This window comes from Hemiscyllium ocellatum (genome assembly GCF_020745735.1).
Source record: "Hemiscyllium ocellatum isolate sHemOce1 chromosome 40 unlocalized genomic scaffold, sHemOce1.pat.X.cur. SUPER_40_unloc_8, whole genome shotgun sequence".
Classification (NCBI taxonomy): domain Eukaryota; kingdom Metazoa; phylum Chordata; class Chondrichthyes; order Orectolobiformes; family Hemiscylliidae; genus Hemiscyllium; species Hemiscyllium ocellatum.
Genome location: NW_026867536.1, coordinates 219032 through 236806, shown reverse-complemented (window position 1 = coordinate 236806; position 17775 = coordinate 219032). Strand labels below are relative to the sequence as shown.

Genomic DNA, 17775 nt, shown 5'->3' with positions numbered 1-17775 from the left:
GCCCTCGGGGAGTTAAAGATTTCCCTCGTCACTTTCCTCCAAATGGCGATCCCTAACTTTAAAAACACTGAGATGAGGATTTGCCCACGGGAGGAAATATCCTTTTTGTGTTCACCTCGAATCTTCAATCCCATTAACCCCAGGCTTGTCTGAGCTACAGTGAGAGCAGCAGCCAGTCCCCATAAAACCAGCATCAGTCAAGAAAATCTCCTCTGAACGGCCTCCAATGCGTTTACAACGAAGAACGAAGTAAATTTACAGCCCAGGAAAGGGCCCTTGGGGCCCTCCAAGCCTGAGCCAATCCAAATCCACTGTCTAAACCTATCGCTCAATTCCTAAACATCTGTATCCCTCTGCTCCCCACCTGCTCATGCATCTGTCCTGACGCAACTTAACTGAACCTACCGTGCCTGCCTCTACCTCCTCTGCTGGCAACACGTTCCAAACACCCACCACCCCTCTGTGTGAAGGACTTACCGCATGTATCCTCCCTTAAACCTTCCACCTCTCACCTTGAAAGCGTGACCTCTCGTTATTGAATCCCTCGCCCTGATCTCTGTCAACTCTGTCCATAACCATCTCTATCTGCCCTGGCTACGCCTTGTGTTAAACGAGGAGACCAAAACTCTCCACTGCATTCTGGATGTTGCCTTTCCCTGAGCACAGCACCCCACAAAGGAAGGTAATGAAGAAATTCAGCAGGTCTGATGGCTGGGGAGAGAGAGAGAGCTGTTAACATTTCCGAGTCTAGGATATGCCTTCGGAACACTGGATGCTGTTGGACCTGCTGACCGTTCTCTGGAATTTACTGCATAAATTTCAGATCTCCAGCCTCTGCACACCTTTACTTTGACGTTCGATTCCTCCCTCAGTCCAGGATAGCGATTCTATTCGCGACTGTGCTATAGCTGCGCATTGTTTGTGCCTCTCGTACAAGAGTACCCTCTGCACCTCAAACGTTCTGCAGTCGTTCTCCATTTAAATAATACTCTGCGGTTTTATTTTCATTCCTCCTACCGAAGTGAGCACCTTCCCGTGATTTGTACGGCACGCCTCCATTTGAACTTCCGATATCAGTCTGCGCCCTCCTTCACGAAACGTCCTTTCCGACCTATCTTTGTGTCATCTGCAAATGTAATGGCCATGCCTTCGACGCTGTCCATCTCAGATTCCCCTGTCACACCCCTGGCTATCTGAAAAAGACCCGTCACTGCGTTCCTCTGTTTTCTCTCAACCAGCCAATCTTCTCCCCGTCCTGGTGTGTTACACCCGACAATCCGAGTTCTTAGTTTGTGCAAAAGCCTTTCGTGTGGAACATTGTCGAATACCTTCTGGAAATCCAGATGTGTAGGTTAGGGTGGATTGGCCATGCTAAATTACCCCATAGTGTTCAGGGATGTGTAGGTTAGGGTGGATTGGCCATGCTAAATTACCCCATAGTGCTCAGGGATGTGTAGGTTAGGGTGGATTGGCCATGCTAAATTACCCATAGTGTTCAGGGATGTGTAGGTTAGGGTGGATTGGCCATGCTAAATTACCCATAGTGCCCAGGGATGTGTAGGTTAGTGTGGATTGGCCATGCTAAATTACCCATAGTGCTCAGGGATGTGCAGGTTAGGGTGGATTGGCCATGCTAAATTACCCATAGTGCTCAGGGATGTGTAGGTTAGGGTGGATTGGCCATGCTAAATTACCCCATAGTGTTCAGGGATGTGGAAAATTCAGGGACCAGGAAGGGGACTAGGGTTCAGTCTGGGTGGATGCTCTTTGGGGGTGGGGACCAGGGGGGGGGTGGGGGTGTTGGTCTCGGCTCGATGGGCCGAACTGTTTCCTTCCACTCTATGATGCCCCTTTTCCCTTAAGTCTGTGTCCCCTGGCCATTGGCCTTTCTGCCCTGGGAAGAAGATTCTGACTATCCCTGATGATGGGCTTAAGCCCAAAACATCGATTCTCCTGCTCTTCGGATGTTGATTGAGCGGCTGTGCTTTGCCAGCGCCACACTCTCTTAATTCTGTCTCTCTGTGCCCCTCATAATTTTACAAACTTGTATCAGCTCGCCCCTCATCCATCCATGATTTTTTTTTTATATCCTGTGTAGGCGAAAACGGAAGTAAAATATTTATCCATTCCAATTGTCATCTCTCGCCCTCTAGAGGGCAAGCATTGACTCCTTTTATCTGTTATAGAGTACTCTATAATAGACCTTTAAACATCTCCCATTGCGTTTCTGATCTCTTCCCCCCAACTCACTTCAGCCAGGTCTCCCTGCGTGCCCCACACAGTTGTCTGTATTGAAGCTTAGCAAGTGTTTGATCCACTCTCGACTTTCAAACCATGTAAAATTCAAACCAATTATAATCACTGCCGCCTCAAGGTTACGTCAGGCAGCGTCCGAGGAGCAGGAGAATCTCCGAAGCGTCGATTCTCCTGCTCCTCAGATGCTGCCGGACCTGTGCTTTTCCAGCACCACCCTCTCCACTCTGATCTGTAGTCCTGACCTTCTCCTCCCTGGACCTTACTTCATTGTGCATGCCTCCATTGTTCAGACAGTATCCAGTATTGAGCTGACAAGTGGAACGTAACATTCGCATAACGCAAATGCCAGGCTATGAGCATCTCCAATAAGGGTTAATCTAACCACCGTCCCTTGACGTTCAATGGTGTTACCGTCACGGAATCCCAACCCCCTGGGGCTTACCATGAACCAGAAACACAACTGGGCTCCCCCACATAAACCCAGTGGCTCCAAGAGCAGGGTCAGAGGCTGGGAATCCTGCAGCGAGTCACTCCCCTCCTGACTCTCCCCCCAAAGCCTGTCCCACCATCTACAAGGCCCAGGGTCAGGAGGGGGAGGGAATACTCCCCACTTGCCCCTGGGTGGGGGCAGCTCCAACAACACTCGAGAAGCTCGACCCCATCCAGGGACAAAGCAGCCCCCCCACCCCCTGCGGGATTGGCCCCCCACCCACAAACACCCCCTCCCCTCCCTCCCTCCCCCCACCAACACTCAGTAGCAGCGGTGTGGACCATCTACAGGATGCCCAGCAGAAATCCCCCAAAGCCCCTCAGGCAGCACCTTCCAAACCCCACGGCCACTTCCATCCAGAAGGACAAGGGGCAGCAGGTACATGGGAACACCAGCCCCCTGCAAGTTCCCCTCCGAGCCCCCTCCCCATCCCGCCTCGGGAATATATCGCCGTCCCTTCGGTGTGGCTGGGTCAGAATCCTGGAATCCCCTCCCTCAGGGGCATTGTGGGTCTACCCACAGCACATGGGGGTCAAGGAGGGAGCTCACCCCCACCTTCTCAAGGGGAGGGGGCAACTAGGGACAGGGCATGGAAAACTGGGCCCAGCCAGTGAGACCCACGTCCCACAAATGAATTTTTAGAAACTATTCTTTGGCGATGTTTGTCTGTCACTCTAGTCCCTCCCTCTGTCCCCTCTGTCATTCTCTGACCTCCATAAGTGTTTTTCTCTCCTGCCTGAGCTCCACCCCAACCCCCTCCCAATGTTGTCACGAGATTGAAGGCCTGCTGGTCTCGATTAACTCCCCGGTGAGCACCAGCAGGGTTCAGGCAGGGAGCATCCCAACGGAGCCGAGCATTTCCGTCACGCCACCTCCCCCACGCACACGGACGCCCGTGCACAGACTCCCTTCCACCCCCTTCTCCCAGGGGTACTGGGGCCCCGCAGTCAGGGATTCCCACCTCCCTCAGCAGCCACACTTCCACTTCTGTAACCTCTTGGCCAGTGAGAGAGGGCCACCGTCTTTGCAACTTCTGCTTTTTTACGTTTCAGCTTCGTCTCGATCTGTCTCAGCAGAGGCCTCTCTGCCCAGCCCTCGCTCGGCGTCCCACACAGCTGGGTCCTTCTGGGGAGTGCTTCCCCAGGGGGACTGGGCTGACCGCACCGAACCGTACGCTGCTGGGGGAAACCTCCCGTGTTTTACACCCTTCCCCCGCCCCCCCCCCAGCACACCGCACTCTGACAAGCCTCCCTCTCGAAAGGTGTCCCGCTCCCGGGAGTTGCGGTCTGTCCGCCATTCCACCTTTCCCCCCACCATCCCTGCTGAACGTGAGAGCAGGTATTGACCGTCTGGCCCCTAGTAGAGCCCGCTCCCGCCATTCAACCCCATGTTTCCATCGCCTCAGCTCCACCGACCAGCCCTGTCACCATCACCTCTCATTCCTTAGCTGCTGGAAAATCTATCTCGGCTTGAAAACACTCAAGGTTCAACTGGGCAGAGATCCGGAGATTCCCAACTCTCTGGGTGAAATAGTTCCTCTTCCACCCTGTCCTAAATGGGCTCCTCTTCTCCCCCCCCCCCCCCCCAATCTCGAGGCTCTGCCCCCAACTCCCGTTTCACCTGTCAGTGGAAACAACCCTCCCACTCACCGCTTCTGTCTTATGTATCCCCTTCATCGTTTTCTGTCTCCATACGATCCCACCTCGCCCGTCGAAATTCCAACGAGTGTTGTCCCAGTCCACTCGATCTCTCTCTCTCTCTCCTCCGAAGCTAACTCTGAGCTTGGCGGAGTGTTGTGCAGATGGGGCCAGCACGGGCTGACTGGGCCGAGTGGCGTCTCTGCTGAGTGGGGAGGGTCTCGGCCAGTGTCTCTCGGTGCCCGCGTCCTGTGGTGCAAGCTGTAGGATCTGCATTGTCACTCCCTCCCCCCCCCACCCCCCCACTGGCTACGCGCTTGAGTAATGCATCAGTGAATTCCTGATTACCCCGAACGGGGGGGGCATGTGAGACTCAGCGCCCCTCCCCCACTGACGCGAGACATGGAGGGAGGGGGCAACTCCAGAGTGGTGGGGGGAGAGGCGAGGGCGAATCTGGAGAGTATGACTTTTAAACGTTGATCGGGGCAGGTCAAGGGATGGTTGGAAAGTGGGAGGCCTTTAGAAATGAGACGACGTGAGTCTTAAGACTGTGTGTGTTCCTGTTGGTGCAAGCCTGGTAGGTGTAGGGGATGCTGGATGACTCGAGAAACCTCCTTGGTCAAAAATAGAGGAGATATATGTCAGGTATACATTGTGGCTGGGATTGAGTGAATTCCTTAGACTATAAAGGCAGTAGGAGAATGCTAAAGATAGAGGAAGCTCGAGAACATGGGAAAATAAATGGTAAGGTCTTGAAAAGTTTCCATATTACAGAGGGAGGTGGTGCTGGATGTCTTGAAACAGTTAAAGGTGGATAAATCCCCAGGACCTGATCAGGTGTACCCGAGAACTCTGTGGGAGGCTAGAGAAGTGATTGCTGGGCCTCTTGCTGAGATATTTGTATCATCGATAGTCACAGGTGAGGTGCCGGAAGACTGGAGGTTGGCAAACGTGGTGCCACTGTTTAAGAAGGGTGGTAAGGACAAGCCAGGGAACTATAGACGGGTGAGCCTGACCTCAGTGGTGGGCAAGTTGTTGGAGGACATTCTAAGGGACAGGATTTACCTGCATTTGGAAAGGCAAGGACTGATTCGGGTTAGTCAACATGGCTTTGTGCGTGGGAAGTCATGTCTCACAAACTTGATAGAGTTTTTTGAGGAAGTAACAAAGAGGATTGACGTGGGCAGTGCGGTAGATGTGATCTATATGGACTTCAGTAAGGCGTTCGACAAGGTTCCCCACGGAGACTGATTAGCAAGGTTAGATCTCATGGAATACAGGGAGAGCTAGCCATTTGGATACAGACCTGGCTGAAAGGTAGAAGACAGAGTGGAGGATTTATTTCAGACTGGAGGCCTGTGAACTGCAGTGTGCCACAAGGATCAGTGCTGGGGTCCACTGCATTTCATCGTTTATATAACTGATTTGAATATGAATATGGTTGGCGAATTTTCAGATGACACCAACATTGGAGGGGTAGTGGACAGCGAAGAGGGTTACCTCAGATTACAACAGGATCTGGACCAGATGGGCAAATGGGCTGAGAAGTGGCAGATGAAGTTTAATTCAGATAAATGCGAAGTGCTGCATTTGGGAAAGCAAATCTTAGCAGGACTTATACACTTAATGGTAAGGTCCTGGGGAGTGTTGCTGAACAAAGAGGCCGTGGAGTGTAGGTTCATAGCTCCTTGAAAGTGGAGACGCAGGTAGATAGGATAGTGAAGGCAGCGTTTGGTATGCTTTCCTTTATTGGTCAGAGTATTGAGTGCAGGAGTTGGAGGTCATGTTGCGGCTGTACAGGACATTGGTTAGGCCACTGTTGGAATATTGTGTGCAATTCTGGTCTCCTTCCTATCGGAAAGATGTTGTGAAACTTGGAAGGTTCAGAAAAGATTTACAAGGATGTTGCCAGGGTTGGAGGGTCTGAGCTACAGGGAGAGGCTGAACAGGCTGGGGCTGTTTTCCCTGGAGCGTCGGAGGCTGAGGGGTGACCTTATAGAGGTTTATAAAATCATGAGGGGCATGGATAGGGTAAATAGGCAAAGTCTTTTCCCTGGGGTGGGGGAGCCCAGAACTAGAGGGCATAGGTTCAGGGTGAGGGGGGAAAGATATAAAAGGGACCTAAGGGGCAACTTTTTCCCCCAGAGGGTGGTACGTGTATGGAATGAGCTGCCAGAGGAAGTGGTGGAGGCTGGTACAATTACAGCATTTAAGAGGCATCTGGATGGGTTTATGAATAGGAAGGGTTTGGGGGATATGGGCCGGGTGCTGGCAGGTGGGACTAGATTGGGTTGGGATATCTGGTCGGCATGGACGGGTTGGGCCGAAGGGTCTGTTTCCGTGCTGTACATCTCTGTGAATTGATAATACTAAATTCCACAGTGCTGTGCGTCTGACTCTGAGACTGTACCCGACGAGGCGGAGTGACATTGTCAGCACAGTCCGCCGTTCAGTCCTCCTGTCCTGTCCTCAGTCATAACTCAATGGCTGGAATTAACTCTCTCTCTCTCTCTCTCTCTCTCTCTCTTCCCCCCCCCCGCCTCTCTCTCTCTCTCTCTCCCTCTCCCTGGCAGGCTGGACTGGACCGGATGGCTGATGGCCACATGCTGGCTGACGTTGTAGCGATAATCGGTGAGTCTTGGAGCACGGGCTGTTGCTGGGAGGGGCGAATGGATGGGGGCGCGGGCGCCTGATTCAGACCGAAACACTGCAAAACGTGGAGGCGGCCGATTTCCGAAACGCGGAGAGAGAGAGAGAGCTGGGCTTCGAACTGGATTTCTGCTCATTCTCATTCCCTGCTAAAGTGGCACGAGAAGGGATGGGGGGGGGGGCCCTGTCATTGGGTCATCTGCTGGAAGAGCTGTCCAGCAGACTGCTCTTCCCCGCCCCCCCCCCCCCCCCCCCCACCCAATTTATTACAGGGCCTCGTCCTCCCCTTCCCCACCCACGGTCCCTGATGTAAAGTTACACACACGACTACTCTCAGGCGTGATCTCTCCAGGGACGTCAGGGGAAGGAAGAGGTTATCCCGCCAGCCAACCGGCCTTGCAAGTGATGCTATAGTTTGCCGCATCTGACCAGTTTAATCCCATTGGGTGGTGTACAAAGGGGTGGGGGGGTGTGTTTGGGGCATTAATGAGAGGCAGCAAGGTTTTGCAGGCGTTGTAGGGGGAGTAGGATTTGGAGGGGATGAACGCCTGGTGTTTTATTTTTGTGTAGAGGGGTCAGGTACCGAGACAGAAGGGCAGGGTGTCGGAGGGCCAGAGAGAGAGGACGAGGGAGCGCGGGGCGGTGTGTTCTGAGCGAGTGCGGCTGACAGGGGCAGAGGGATGACCGGGGGAGGAGTGGAGTCAGTGAGGGGGCTGTGGGGGTCGCGAACCTGGGTTACTGCGGAGGGCCAGGAGGATGGGCGTGGAGAGACCAGGAGGACGGAGGTGGAAGGCTCAGAGACGAATTTGAAAGTAACTGGGCCAGGCCAGACCGAGATCGGGATCGGGACCAGTGCACGCACACAGAGAGAGAGAGTGCAGCTGGATGTCCCGCTCCCTCCAGCAGTTACTTTCCCAAACCACAAACACTCCCTCGGTCTCTGAGCTGAGTTGGGAATGAGCTCCCTCCTGCCCTGTGGGTTGGGAACTGTCCCCACCCCAGTCTGGCCTCACTTCCTCATTCTTGGAAATCTCATCGTGACCAGTGCACACAGCACCATTCAAAACACTGCCATAGATATCTCATCCTGTCCTGGGGGAGAGTGTAGAGGGAGCTTTACTCTGGATCTAACCCCGTGCTGTCCCTGTCCTGGGAGTGTTTGATGGGGACAGTGTAGAGGGAGCTTTACTCTGTATCTAACCCCGTGCTGTCCCTGTCCTGGGAGTATTTGGGGGACAGTGTAGAGGGAGCTTTACTCTGTATCTAACCCCGTGCTGTCCCTGTCCTGAGTGTGTTTGATGGGGACAGTGTAGAGGGAGCTGTGAGTGTTTGATGGGGGTGGGGACAGTGTAGAGGGAGCTCTCCTCTGGAAAGGATGTTTTTGGTGACCGTTTATACCATGAGAGTCCTTGGTTATTTCCCGAAAGGGGACCCGCTGTGACCACGCACTGTCCGTGTGGCGACTTGATTATCTTATCACACCTTCGATGTGAGTGACCTGGTCTCTCTGCAGGGCGTGCGCAGAGCCCTGCGGGGTTGGGGTGGGGTCACGCCGAGGGGTTCAGCGTTCGTGTCTTTGTAGTTTGGTCATTTCTGTGTGTGTCTCTCTCTCTCTCTCTCTCTCTCTCTGTACCTCTTCCCCCTCTCCACTGCAGGTACCCAAGACATTGTATTTGGTGAAGTGGACCGATAGCCCATCGCTGAGTGAGTTTTTCGGTGGATCGCACTTGCTCACCATCCCCCTGTGAGGCTGCAGAGAGTTCTGCAGTTACGTGAACCCAATTGGCACGTGCCTGTATCTGTCTCTGTCTGTGTGTGTGTGTCTGTGTGTGTCTCTCTCTCTCTCGCCCGGTCAGCTGTTACCAGCAGTTAGTAATAAAAGGTGAGAGTCTTCTGACCCACGCATCTTTATTCCAAAAGCAATCGTGTGGTTTTCTGACTTGGAGTTTGACTGCTTTACCCCACTGCCCAGGAAGTGGTGTGTGTGTGTGTGTGTGTGTTGTGTGTGTGTGTGTGTGTGTGTGTGTGTGTGTGTGTGCGCGCGCCTCTCTGTCCCCACACATGCCCTGAACTCGGGTGAGAGCATGAGAGGGGTTTAGCTGCCGGGTTCACCCGTCAGCGCTGAGGGAGCTGCGAGGTATCCCAGGCACCGCTCCGGCCCAGGATCGTGTCCCGAAGCCTCTGCTGTCGGTCTTCCCCCTCTTCCAGCCCCTCCCTCTCCCTCTTCCCCAGCCATCTCTCACTGCCTGCCCTCTGCTCCCCCTTCCCCCACCCTGTCTTCTCCCCCTGGGGGACAGGCAGTCCTGTGACCCTCACTGTCTTCATGCTCCTAAACCCCGGATTTCTATCTGTACCTGTCATCCTGTCCAACCCATCTCCCCTCCTCGCTCCCCCCCCCCCCCCACTCCCTTTCTCCTGCCCCCCTCTCTGCCAGCCCCCCTCTCTGTGTCTCTGTCTCTCTTCCCCCTCCTCCTCCTCCTGTCTGTCTGTGTGTCTCTCTCTCCCTCCCCTCTCCCTTTCCCCCCCCTTCCCCCCCCCTCCCTCTCCCCTCTCTCTCCCCCCCCCCCCCCCCCCCCTCTCTCTCTCTCTCTCCCCCTCCCCCTCTCTCTCTCTCTGTATTTCCCCCACCCACTTCCTGACGATATAGTTCAGTCTGTGGCCACATGCCTGCTGGTCAGTTCCACTATCTATTGCCGGACTTCCTCCTGTGTGCATGCAGACACAGAGCAGCCTGCAGCCCAGTGCACACAGACTGGGACTGGGACTGGGCCTGGAGCGGATCGCCAGCTGACTCGCTCGCTCTCTGAGACTCCCTGCCTACCCTCGGACCCTGGGCCAGACTGCCATGCAGTTGCTCCTACCTCTGGTGTTTCTGCTACAGCTCGGTCTGGCAGGTCAGTGATTCACTTTCATGTTACTGCAGCCGTGCCTCCACCCACCCCACTCTCTCTCTCTCTCTCCCCCTCTCTCTCCCCCTCTCTCTCTCTCTCTCTCTCTCTCTTCCTTCTCCCCCCTCCCCCGTCTCTCCTTGACCCACTCCACCAGCCTGGCCCTGGCCCTGGCCCCCTCGGTGGGATTTGATGTTGTGCTGCTGTGCACGGAGTCAGTCCGTTACCTGAAGGACGTACGGACGGTGGCTAGAACGGGAAGGGCACAGGAAACCTCACCCACAGACCGTTCTGAGCAGGCGGAACCTTCACTGTCCGCACACAGACTTTGTCCTACTCTGGCTCCCCATCCGGCAACGTTTACTTTTAATGGTTTCCTGACTTTTTCACCTGCACAGACTTCCCTATCACTGTAACCCCCTACACCCCCTCCCTATCACTGTAACCCCCTACACCCCCTCCCTATCACTGTAACCCCCTACACCCCCTCCCTATCTCTGTAACCCCCTCCAGCCCCTACAACCCCTCCCTATCTCTGTAACCCCCTCCAGCCCCTACACCCCCTCCCTATCTCTGTGACCCCCTCCAGCCCCTACACCCCCTCCCTATCTCTGTAACCCCCTCCAGCCCCTACACCCCCTCCCTATCTCTGTAACCCCCTCCAGCCCCTACCCCCCCCTCCCTATCTCTGTAACCCCCTCCAGCCCCTACAACCCCTCCCTATCTCTGTAACCCCCCTCTAGCCCCTACCCCCCTCCCTATCTCTGTAACCCCCCTCTAGCCCCTACCCCCCCTCCCTATCTCTGTAACCCCCTCCAGCCCCTACACCCCCTCCCTATTTCTGTAACCCCCCTCCAGCCCCTACACCCCCTCCCTATCTCTGTAACCCCCTCCAGCCCCTACACCCCCTCCCTATCTCTGTGACCCCCTCCAGCCCCTACACCCCCTCCCTATCTCTGTAACCCCCTCCAGCCCCTACACCCCCTCCCTATCTCTGTAACCCCCTCCAGCCCCTACACCCCCTCCCTATCTCTGTAACCCCCTCCAGCCCCTACCCCCCCTCCCTATCTCTGTAACCCCCTCCAGCCCCTACAACCCCTCCCTATCTCTGTAACCCCCCTCTAGCCCCTACCCCCCCTCCCTATCTCTGTAACCCCCCTCTAGCCCCTACCCCCCCTCCCTATCTCTGTAACCCCCTCCACCCCTACACCCCCTCCCTATCTCTGTAACCCCCCTCCAGCCCCTACACACCCCCCTCCCTATCTCTGTGACCCCCTCCAGCCCCTACACCCCCTCCCTATCTCTGTGACCCCCTCCAGCCCCTACACCCCCTCCCTATCTCTGTGACCCCCTCCAGCCCCTACACCCCCTCCCTATCTCTGTAACCCCCTCCAGCCCCTACACCCCCTCCCTATCTCTGTAACCCCCTCCAGCCCCTACAAACCCCCTCCCTATCTCTGTAACCCCCTCCAGCCCCTACACCCCCTCCCTATCTCTGTGACCCCCTCCAGCCCCTACACCCCCTCCCTATCTCTGTGACCCCCTCCAGCCCCTACACCCCCTCCCTATCTCTGTGACCCCCTCCAGCCCCTACACCCCCCCCCTATCTCTGTAACCCCCTCCAGCCCCTACACCCCCTCCCTATCTCTGTAAACTCAATAATTGACAGACCTCTGGCGTGCCCCCTCTCCCTCTCCCCCCATCCTCTCTCTCTCTCTCTCTCTCGCGCCCCCGTCTCTCTCTCTCCCCCCCCCCCCTCTCTCTCTCTCCCCCCCCCCGTCTCTCTCTCTCCCCCCCCGTCTCTCTCTCTCCCCCCCCGTCTCTCTCTCTCTCCCCCCCCCCGTCTCTCTCTCTCCCCCCCCCCCCGTCTCTCTCTCTCTCTCTCTTCCCCCCCGTCTCTCTCTCTCTCTCTCTCTCTTTCTCTCCCCCCCCCCGTCTCTCTCTCTCTCTCTTCCCCCCCTGTCTCTCTCTCTCTCTCTCCCCCCCCGTCTCTCTCTCTCTCTTCCCCCCCCCCGTCTCTCTCTCTCTCTCTTTCCCCCCGTCTCTCTCCCTCTCTCTCTCTCTCTCCCCCCCGTCTCTCTCTCTCTCTCCCCCCCCGTCTCTCTCTCTCTCTCCCCCCCCGTCTCTCTCTCTCTCTTTCCCCCCGTCTCTCTCTCTCTCTTTACTCCCCCCGTCTCTCTCTCTCTCTCTCTCCCCCCCCGTCTCTCTCTCTCTCTTCCCCCCCCGTGTCTCTCTCTCTCTCTCTCTCTCCCCCCCGTCTCTCTCTCTCTCTCTCTTCCCCCGTCTCTCTCTCTCTCTCTTCCCCCCCGTCTCTCTCTCTCTCTCTCTCTCTCCTCCTCTCTCTCTCTCTGCCCCTCTCTCTCTCTCTCTCTCTGCCCCTCTCTCTCTCTCTCCCCCCCCGTCTCTCTCTCTCCCCCCCCCCGTCTCTCTCTCTCCCCCCCCGTCTCTCTCTCTCTCTCTCTCTCTCCACTCCCCCCCCCCCCGTCTCTCTCTCTCTCTCTTCCCCCCCCGTCTCTCTCTCTCTCTCTTCCCCCCCCGTCTCTCTCTCTCTCTCTCCCCCCCCCCTCTCTCTCTCTCTCTTCCCCCCCGTCTCTCTCTCTCTCTCTTTCCCCCCCATCTCTCTCTCTCTCTCTCTCTCTCTTCCCCCCCCCGTCTCTCTCTCTCTCTCTTTCCCCCCCGTCTCTCTCTCTCTCTCCCCCCCCCCGTCTCTCTCTCTCTCTCTCCCCCCCCGTCTCTCTCTCTCTCTCTCTCTTCCCCCCGTCTCTCTCTCTCTCTCTTTCCCCCCCCGCTCTCTCTCTCTCTCTCTCTTTCCCCCCGTCTCTCTCTCTCTCTCCCCCCCCGTCTCTCTCTCTCTCTCTCTTTCCCCCCCCCGTCTCTCTCTCTCTCTCCCCCCCCGTCTCTCTCTCTCTCTCCCCCCCCCCCGTCTCTCTCTCTCTCTCTCCCCCCCCGTCTCTCTCTCTCTCTCTCCCCCCCTCTCTCTCTCTCTCTCTCTCTCTCCCCCCCGTGTCTCTCTCTCTCTCTTCCCCCGTCTCTCTCTCTCTCTCTTCCCCCCGTCTCTCTCTCTCTCTCTTCCCCCCCCGTCTCTCTCTCTCTCTCTCTCTCTCTCTCTCTCTCCCGCCCCCTCTCTCTCTCTCTCTCTCTCTGCCCCCCTCTCTCTCTCTGCCCCTCTCTCTCTCTCTGCCCCCTCTCTCTCTCTCTCTCTCTCTGCCCCCCTCTCTCTCTCTCTCTCTCTCTCTGCCCCCCTCTCTCTCTCTCTCTCTCTCTGCCTCTCTCCCTCTCTCTCTCTCTCTCTCTCTCTCTGGAAAACTTGGTCCGGCCTGTCTGTGTGACACCTGTGTTAAAGCTGTGATCTATGTCAGCGATGTGCTGGAAAGACCGTACAGGACCAGACAGCTCTGCTCCCTGAGCAGAGATGGTTCTGGGGGGGTGGGTGGGGGTGTGTGATTGGGTTGGCACTCACGGCCGGTTTGGGGAGAGCCCGTGAGCAGGTTGGGAAGGAGTAGAGGAAGCTGGGGGTGGTGTGTTCTGTCCACTGGGACATACTGGGTTTTGCAAAGCTCGGGTCTGCACTATGGCCGCCAAAATCACAAGGAGACCAGGATCGGAAGTTTTGCCTCTGAGGTGACCTCACAAGCGTTTTATTTCTCCTCGGCGCTGACGGTTTGATTCAAAACCAAAAAAGGAATAGCTGTTAACTTCCTCTTTCTCTGTGGTGACTGTTTGGAAAGGGGTCACTCGCGCCATCCCCAAGCCAAGCCTGAAAGCCTAGGCCGAACACCCCGCACAGGCTGGGCCGGCAAGGAGTTGACGCCTGACCGTGGCTCCTCGGGAGGGGGGGGGAGGGGGAGCGGGTTTCGAGTTTAGTTTCGGCAGAGGTCTTTGCCCTCCCGCATGGTGACCTGGTCAGGGGCTGTCTGAGAGCCCCCACCCTGGCGATCTCACCCCACGACCTCCTAAGCTGGAGAGATCCTGCAAAGTCCGAGGCCTACCCGCTTTTTCAGGCCCAGGTTCGCCGAAGGAGGGAGCCAGGTTTCCAATCGGCTCTGCTCCGAGATGTCCGCCCCCACCACCTCCTAGAGCGTGCGGGGATCGAGCCCAGCTCCCCCCCCCCCCCGCCCCCTGCTTTGAAGAAGGGAGGGGCACTGATACTAAGCCACCCTTATCTGTGCGGCTCATGGTTTTATAGACTTTGACCGAGACCCCCCTCAGCCTCCAGAGAAAACAGCCTGAGTTTTTCCAGCCACTCCTGACAGCTCATTCCCTCGAATCCAGGCAGCATCCTGTCTGAAAGGCCCACACCCTCCCTGGAATGCGGCCACCAGAATTAAATACTCTCAGTGCGACCTCACCAAAGTCTGATAAAGCTGCGACGTGACATCGTGACTCTTGTACTCAGTTCCCCGACCAATAACGACCAGGGTGCCATAGCCCTCCTTTCCTGCCCTATCTGCTTGTGAGGGCCACTTTTTTCTGGGAGTGATGGCCTTGAACCCCAAGATTGCCCCTGGACATCGACGCTGTTCATTAACGGGACACTTTTCCTTCAATGTTTGATCCCTCCAACATGCAGCACCTCACACTCACCCGGATTAAACTCCACCTGCCATTTTCTCCGCCCGGATCCCTAACCGATCCATATCCCGCTGTCTCGTTTCACCGTCTCGGGCACTACCCACAACTCCACTGGTCTGCAAACTTACCAACCCACCCATCCACATTTTCATCCACGTCACGGTAAGGTCCTGGGGAGTGTTGCTGAACAAAGAGACCTTGGAGTGCAGGTTCATAGCTCCTTGAAAGTGGAGTCGCAGGTAGATAGGATAGTGAAGGCAGCGTTTGGTATGCTTTCCTTTATTGGTCAGAGTATTGAGTACAGGAGTTGGGAGGTCATGTTGCGGCTGTACAGGACATTGGTTAGGCCACTGTTGGAATATTGTGTGCAATTCTGGTCTCCTTCCTATCGGAAAGATGTTGTGAAACTTGAAAGGGTGCCAGTACAGATCCCTGCGGAACGCCACCAATCACGGACCTGTGCGAGCACGCCTCACACTAACCTCCCTATCCTTCAATCTTTCTCGTGAGCGAATACTGACCCAAAGCCCTCAGTCAGCATTTCACCCTCGCTCTCTGCATCCCAGCACAAGTTTACCCTTGAGGGGTCCTTTCCTCTCTCCCGAGATATCCTCCACAGAGGGACCTCGATTAACCGAACGCAATACCGGCTACCCGTGTCCTTCCCACTTCATCTTGGTCACGGGCTCTGTCTGATTTTAGCTTCCGAAACTCGACACCTGCCTCTTTTTTTCCCTTTCGGCTGAATTCACAACCTCCATCATTACCCAAGGGTCCCTTGGTTTGCATGCCTTGTCCCTGCCAAAGGAAGTGCGGGTTGGAAAGAATTTTAATTCCTGTTTTTAAAACAACTACTGGGAAAACTCAGCAGGTCTGGCAGCATCTGTGGAGGGAGAAAGGGACACGTTTTGAATCCACTGTGTTCCCTTCAGGACCTGGGCTTAAAGCTTGTGTTTTTAGGCTCAGGCCTTGGTTCTTGGATATAGTTCTCCCCCAACCCCTCACGGGGCACTTTGGCAGAGCCTCTTCCTTCATGTGAACATCTAAAATGCTGTAGTTCCAGCTGTAATTGAAGGCAACATGTTTTAGTCAAACTTTTACCTCAGCTCATCGGTGCTGAGGGAGTGCCGCACTGTCGGAGGGTCAGTGCTGAGGGAGCGCCGCACTGTCGGAGGGTCAGTGCTGAGGGAGCGCCGCACTGTCGGAGGGTCAGTGCTGAGGGAGCGCCGCACTGTCGGAGGGTCAGTGCTGAGGGAGCGCCGCAGTGTGGGAGGGTCAGTGCTGAGGGAGCGCCGCAGTGTGGGAGGGTCAGTGCTGAGGGAGGGCCGCACTGTCGGAGGGTCAGTGCTGAGGGAGGGCCGCACTGTCGGAGGGTCAGTGCTGAGGGACAGCGTAGATGCAGATTTGGCCTGTTTTCCTCCGGACCCCAGCCCTCCAGTCTGTAATGGAAAGCGGTGACCTTGAATATTTCTCAGGCGAGAGGGTGGGAAATTCTTGGTAACGAAGGGGCTGGGAGGTGGGATTGTGGAGTCATCCGATAATGAAATGGGGGAGCGGGCTCCAGGGGTGGAACAGACTCGTCATTGTCCTGGTATTTGCAAATCAACAGCTGGTTTGGAAGTGAGCGATATTGAGAGGATGGGGGTGAAAGTTGAGTTGGGAATCAGGTGGGGGAATGGGGAGGCAAGAGTTTGAGGAGGTGGGGAACGGAAGGGCAACTGGCCTGCGCCATTTGGGGAAAAAGCTGAGATGGAGGAAGTGACAGACAATGTCAGACTGTTTAAAAACCCACACAACGCCAGGTTATAGTCCAACAGGTGTAATTGGAAGCACACTAGCTTTCAGAGCGATGGCTCCTTCAGAGCGATGGGTCACTTCACAGTCTCCGCCCGGACCGTTTTCCCGTGATGTGACATGGGGGGACGGCAGGGCAACTACGTCTGGTCGCGGTCGCGTCTCAGTGGCTGCACCCACTCACAGCTGCGTCCACGTCCGTGTGAGCTCAGTGCAGCGCAGGGTCCCAGCTCAGAGGTGTCAGACCGCAAACACCACGGCTCCTGGTCAACCCACAGAGTTCACAGCACCCGAGCAGGGTCAGGTACAGAGTAACGCTCCCTCGACACTGTCCCCCATCAAACACTCCCAGGACAGGGAGAACACGGGGTTAGATACAGAGTAAAGCTCCCTCGACACTGTCCCCCATCAAACACTCCCAGGACAGGGACAGCACGGGGTTAGATACAGAGTAACGCTCCCTCGACACTGTCCCCCATCAAACACTCCCAGGACAGGCACAGCACGGGGTTAGATACAGAGTAAAGCTCCCTCTACACTGTCCCCCATCAAACACTCCCAGGACAGGGACAGCACGGGGTTAGATACAGAGTAAAGCTCCCTCTACACTGTCCCACACCCTAACCTACTCGTCCCTGAACACTATGGGGTAATTTAGCGTGGCCAATCCACCCTAACCTACACATCTTTGGATTGTGTGAGGACACCCACGCAGACAGGGGGGGAATGTCCAAACCCCACACAGATAGTCGCTCTGAGGCTGAAATAGAACCTGGACCGTGGTGTCTTGAGGCAGCGGTGCTACCCACTGAGCCACTGCGCAGCCAGTTGGAGGGTCTGAGCTACAGGGAGGGGCTGAACAGGCTGGGGCTGTTTTCCCTGGAGCGTCGGAGGCTGAGGGGTGACCTTAGAAGTTTATAAAATCATGAGGGACATGGATAGGGTAAATAGACAAAGTCCTTTCCCCTGGGGTGGGGGAGTCCAGAACTAGAGGAGCATAGGTTTAGGGTGAGAGGGGAAAGATATAAAAGGGACCTAAGGGGTAACGTTTTCCCCCAGAGGGTGGTACGTGTATGGAATGAGCTGCCAGAGGAAGTGGTGGAGGCTGGTACAATTACAGCATTTAAGAGGCATCTGGATGGGTTTATGAATAGGAAGGGTTTGGGGGGATATGGGCCGGGTGCTGGCAGGTGGGACTAGATTGGGTTGGGATATCTGGGCGGGTTGGGCCGAAGGGCCTGTTTCCGTGCTGTCCATCTCTCTGACTAAGTTGGGACTGCTCCCCTTGGGAGAAATCTAATAGGAATTAAACCCCTGTGTGATCTGGATCGACAGAGAGAGGAAGAGACTTGTTGTAAAAGGAGCTGGAAGCCACCAACATAACTCAAAAAGGTATTTTGTTAAAAAGAAGGAAATGTGATGTGAGGCCGAGAGTGTCCTCCCGCTGCCGATGTGGAATTCCCTGGCTGGGAATGTGATGGAGGCTGGT

The 17775-nt window shown here is 55.9% G+C and overlaps 1 protein-coding gene and 1 long non-coding RNA gene across 2 annotated transcripts in view; both read left to right on the top strand.

The window, feature by feature from the left end:
• Nucleotides 1-6954: 6954 nt before the first annotated feature.
• On the top strand, nt 6955-8951 carry LOC132808855 (uncharacterized). The gene is made up of 2 exons (XR_009642161.1): nt 6955-7014; nt 8688-8951. It is a non-coding gene; the product is annotated as an uncharacterized LOC132808855 (long non-coding RNA).
• Nucleotides 8952-9693: 742 nt separating this feature from the next.
• The window catches only part of LOC132808849 (high affinity immunoglobulin epsilon receptor subunit gamma-like), a 47672-nt gene continuing 39590 nt past the window's right edge, over nt 9694-17775 (top strand). The window contains exon 1 of the mRNA XM_060822286.1: nt 9694-9926. Coding sequence (XP_060678269.1) covers nt 9878-9926 — 49 coding nt within the window. The 5' untranslated portion in view covers nt 9694-9877. The remainder of the gene's footprint in view (nt 9927-17775) is intronic.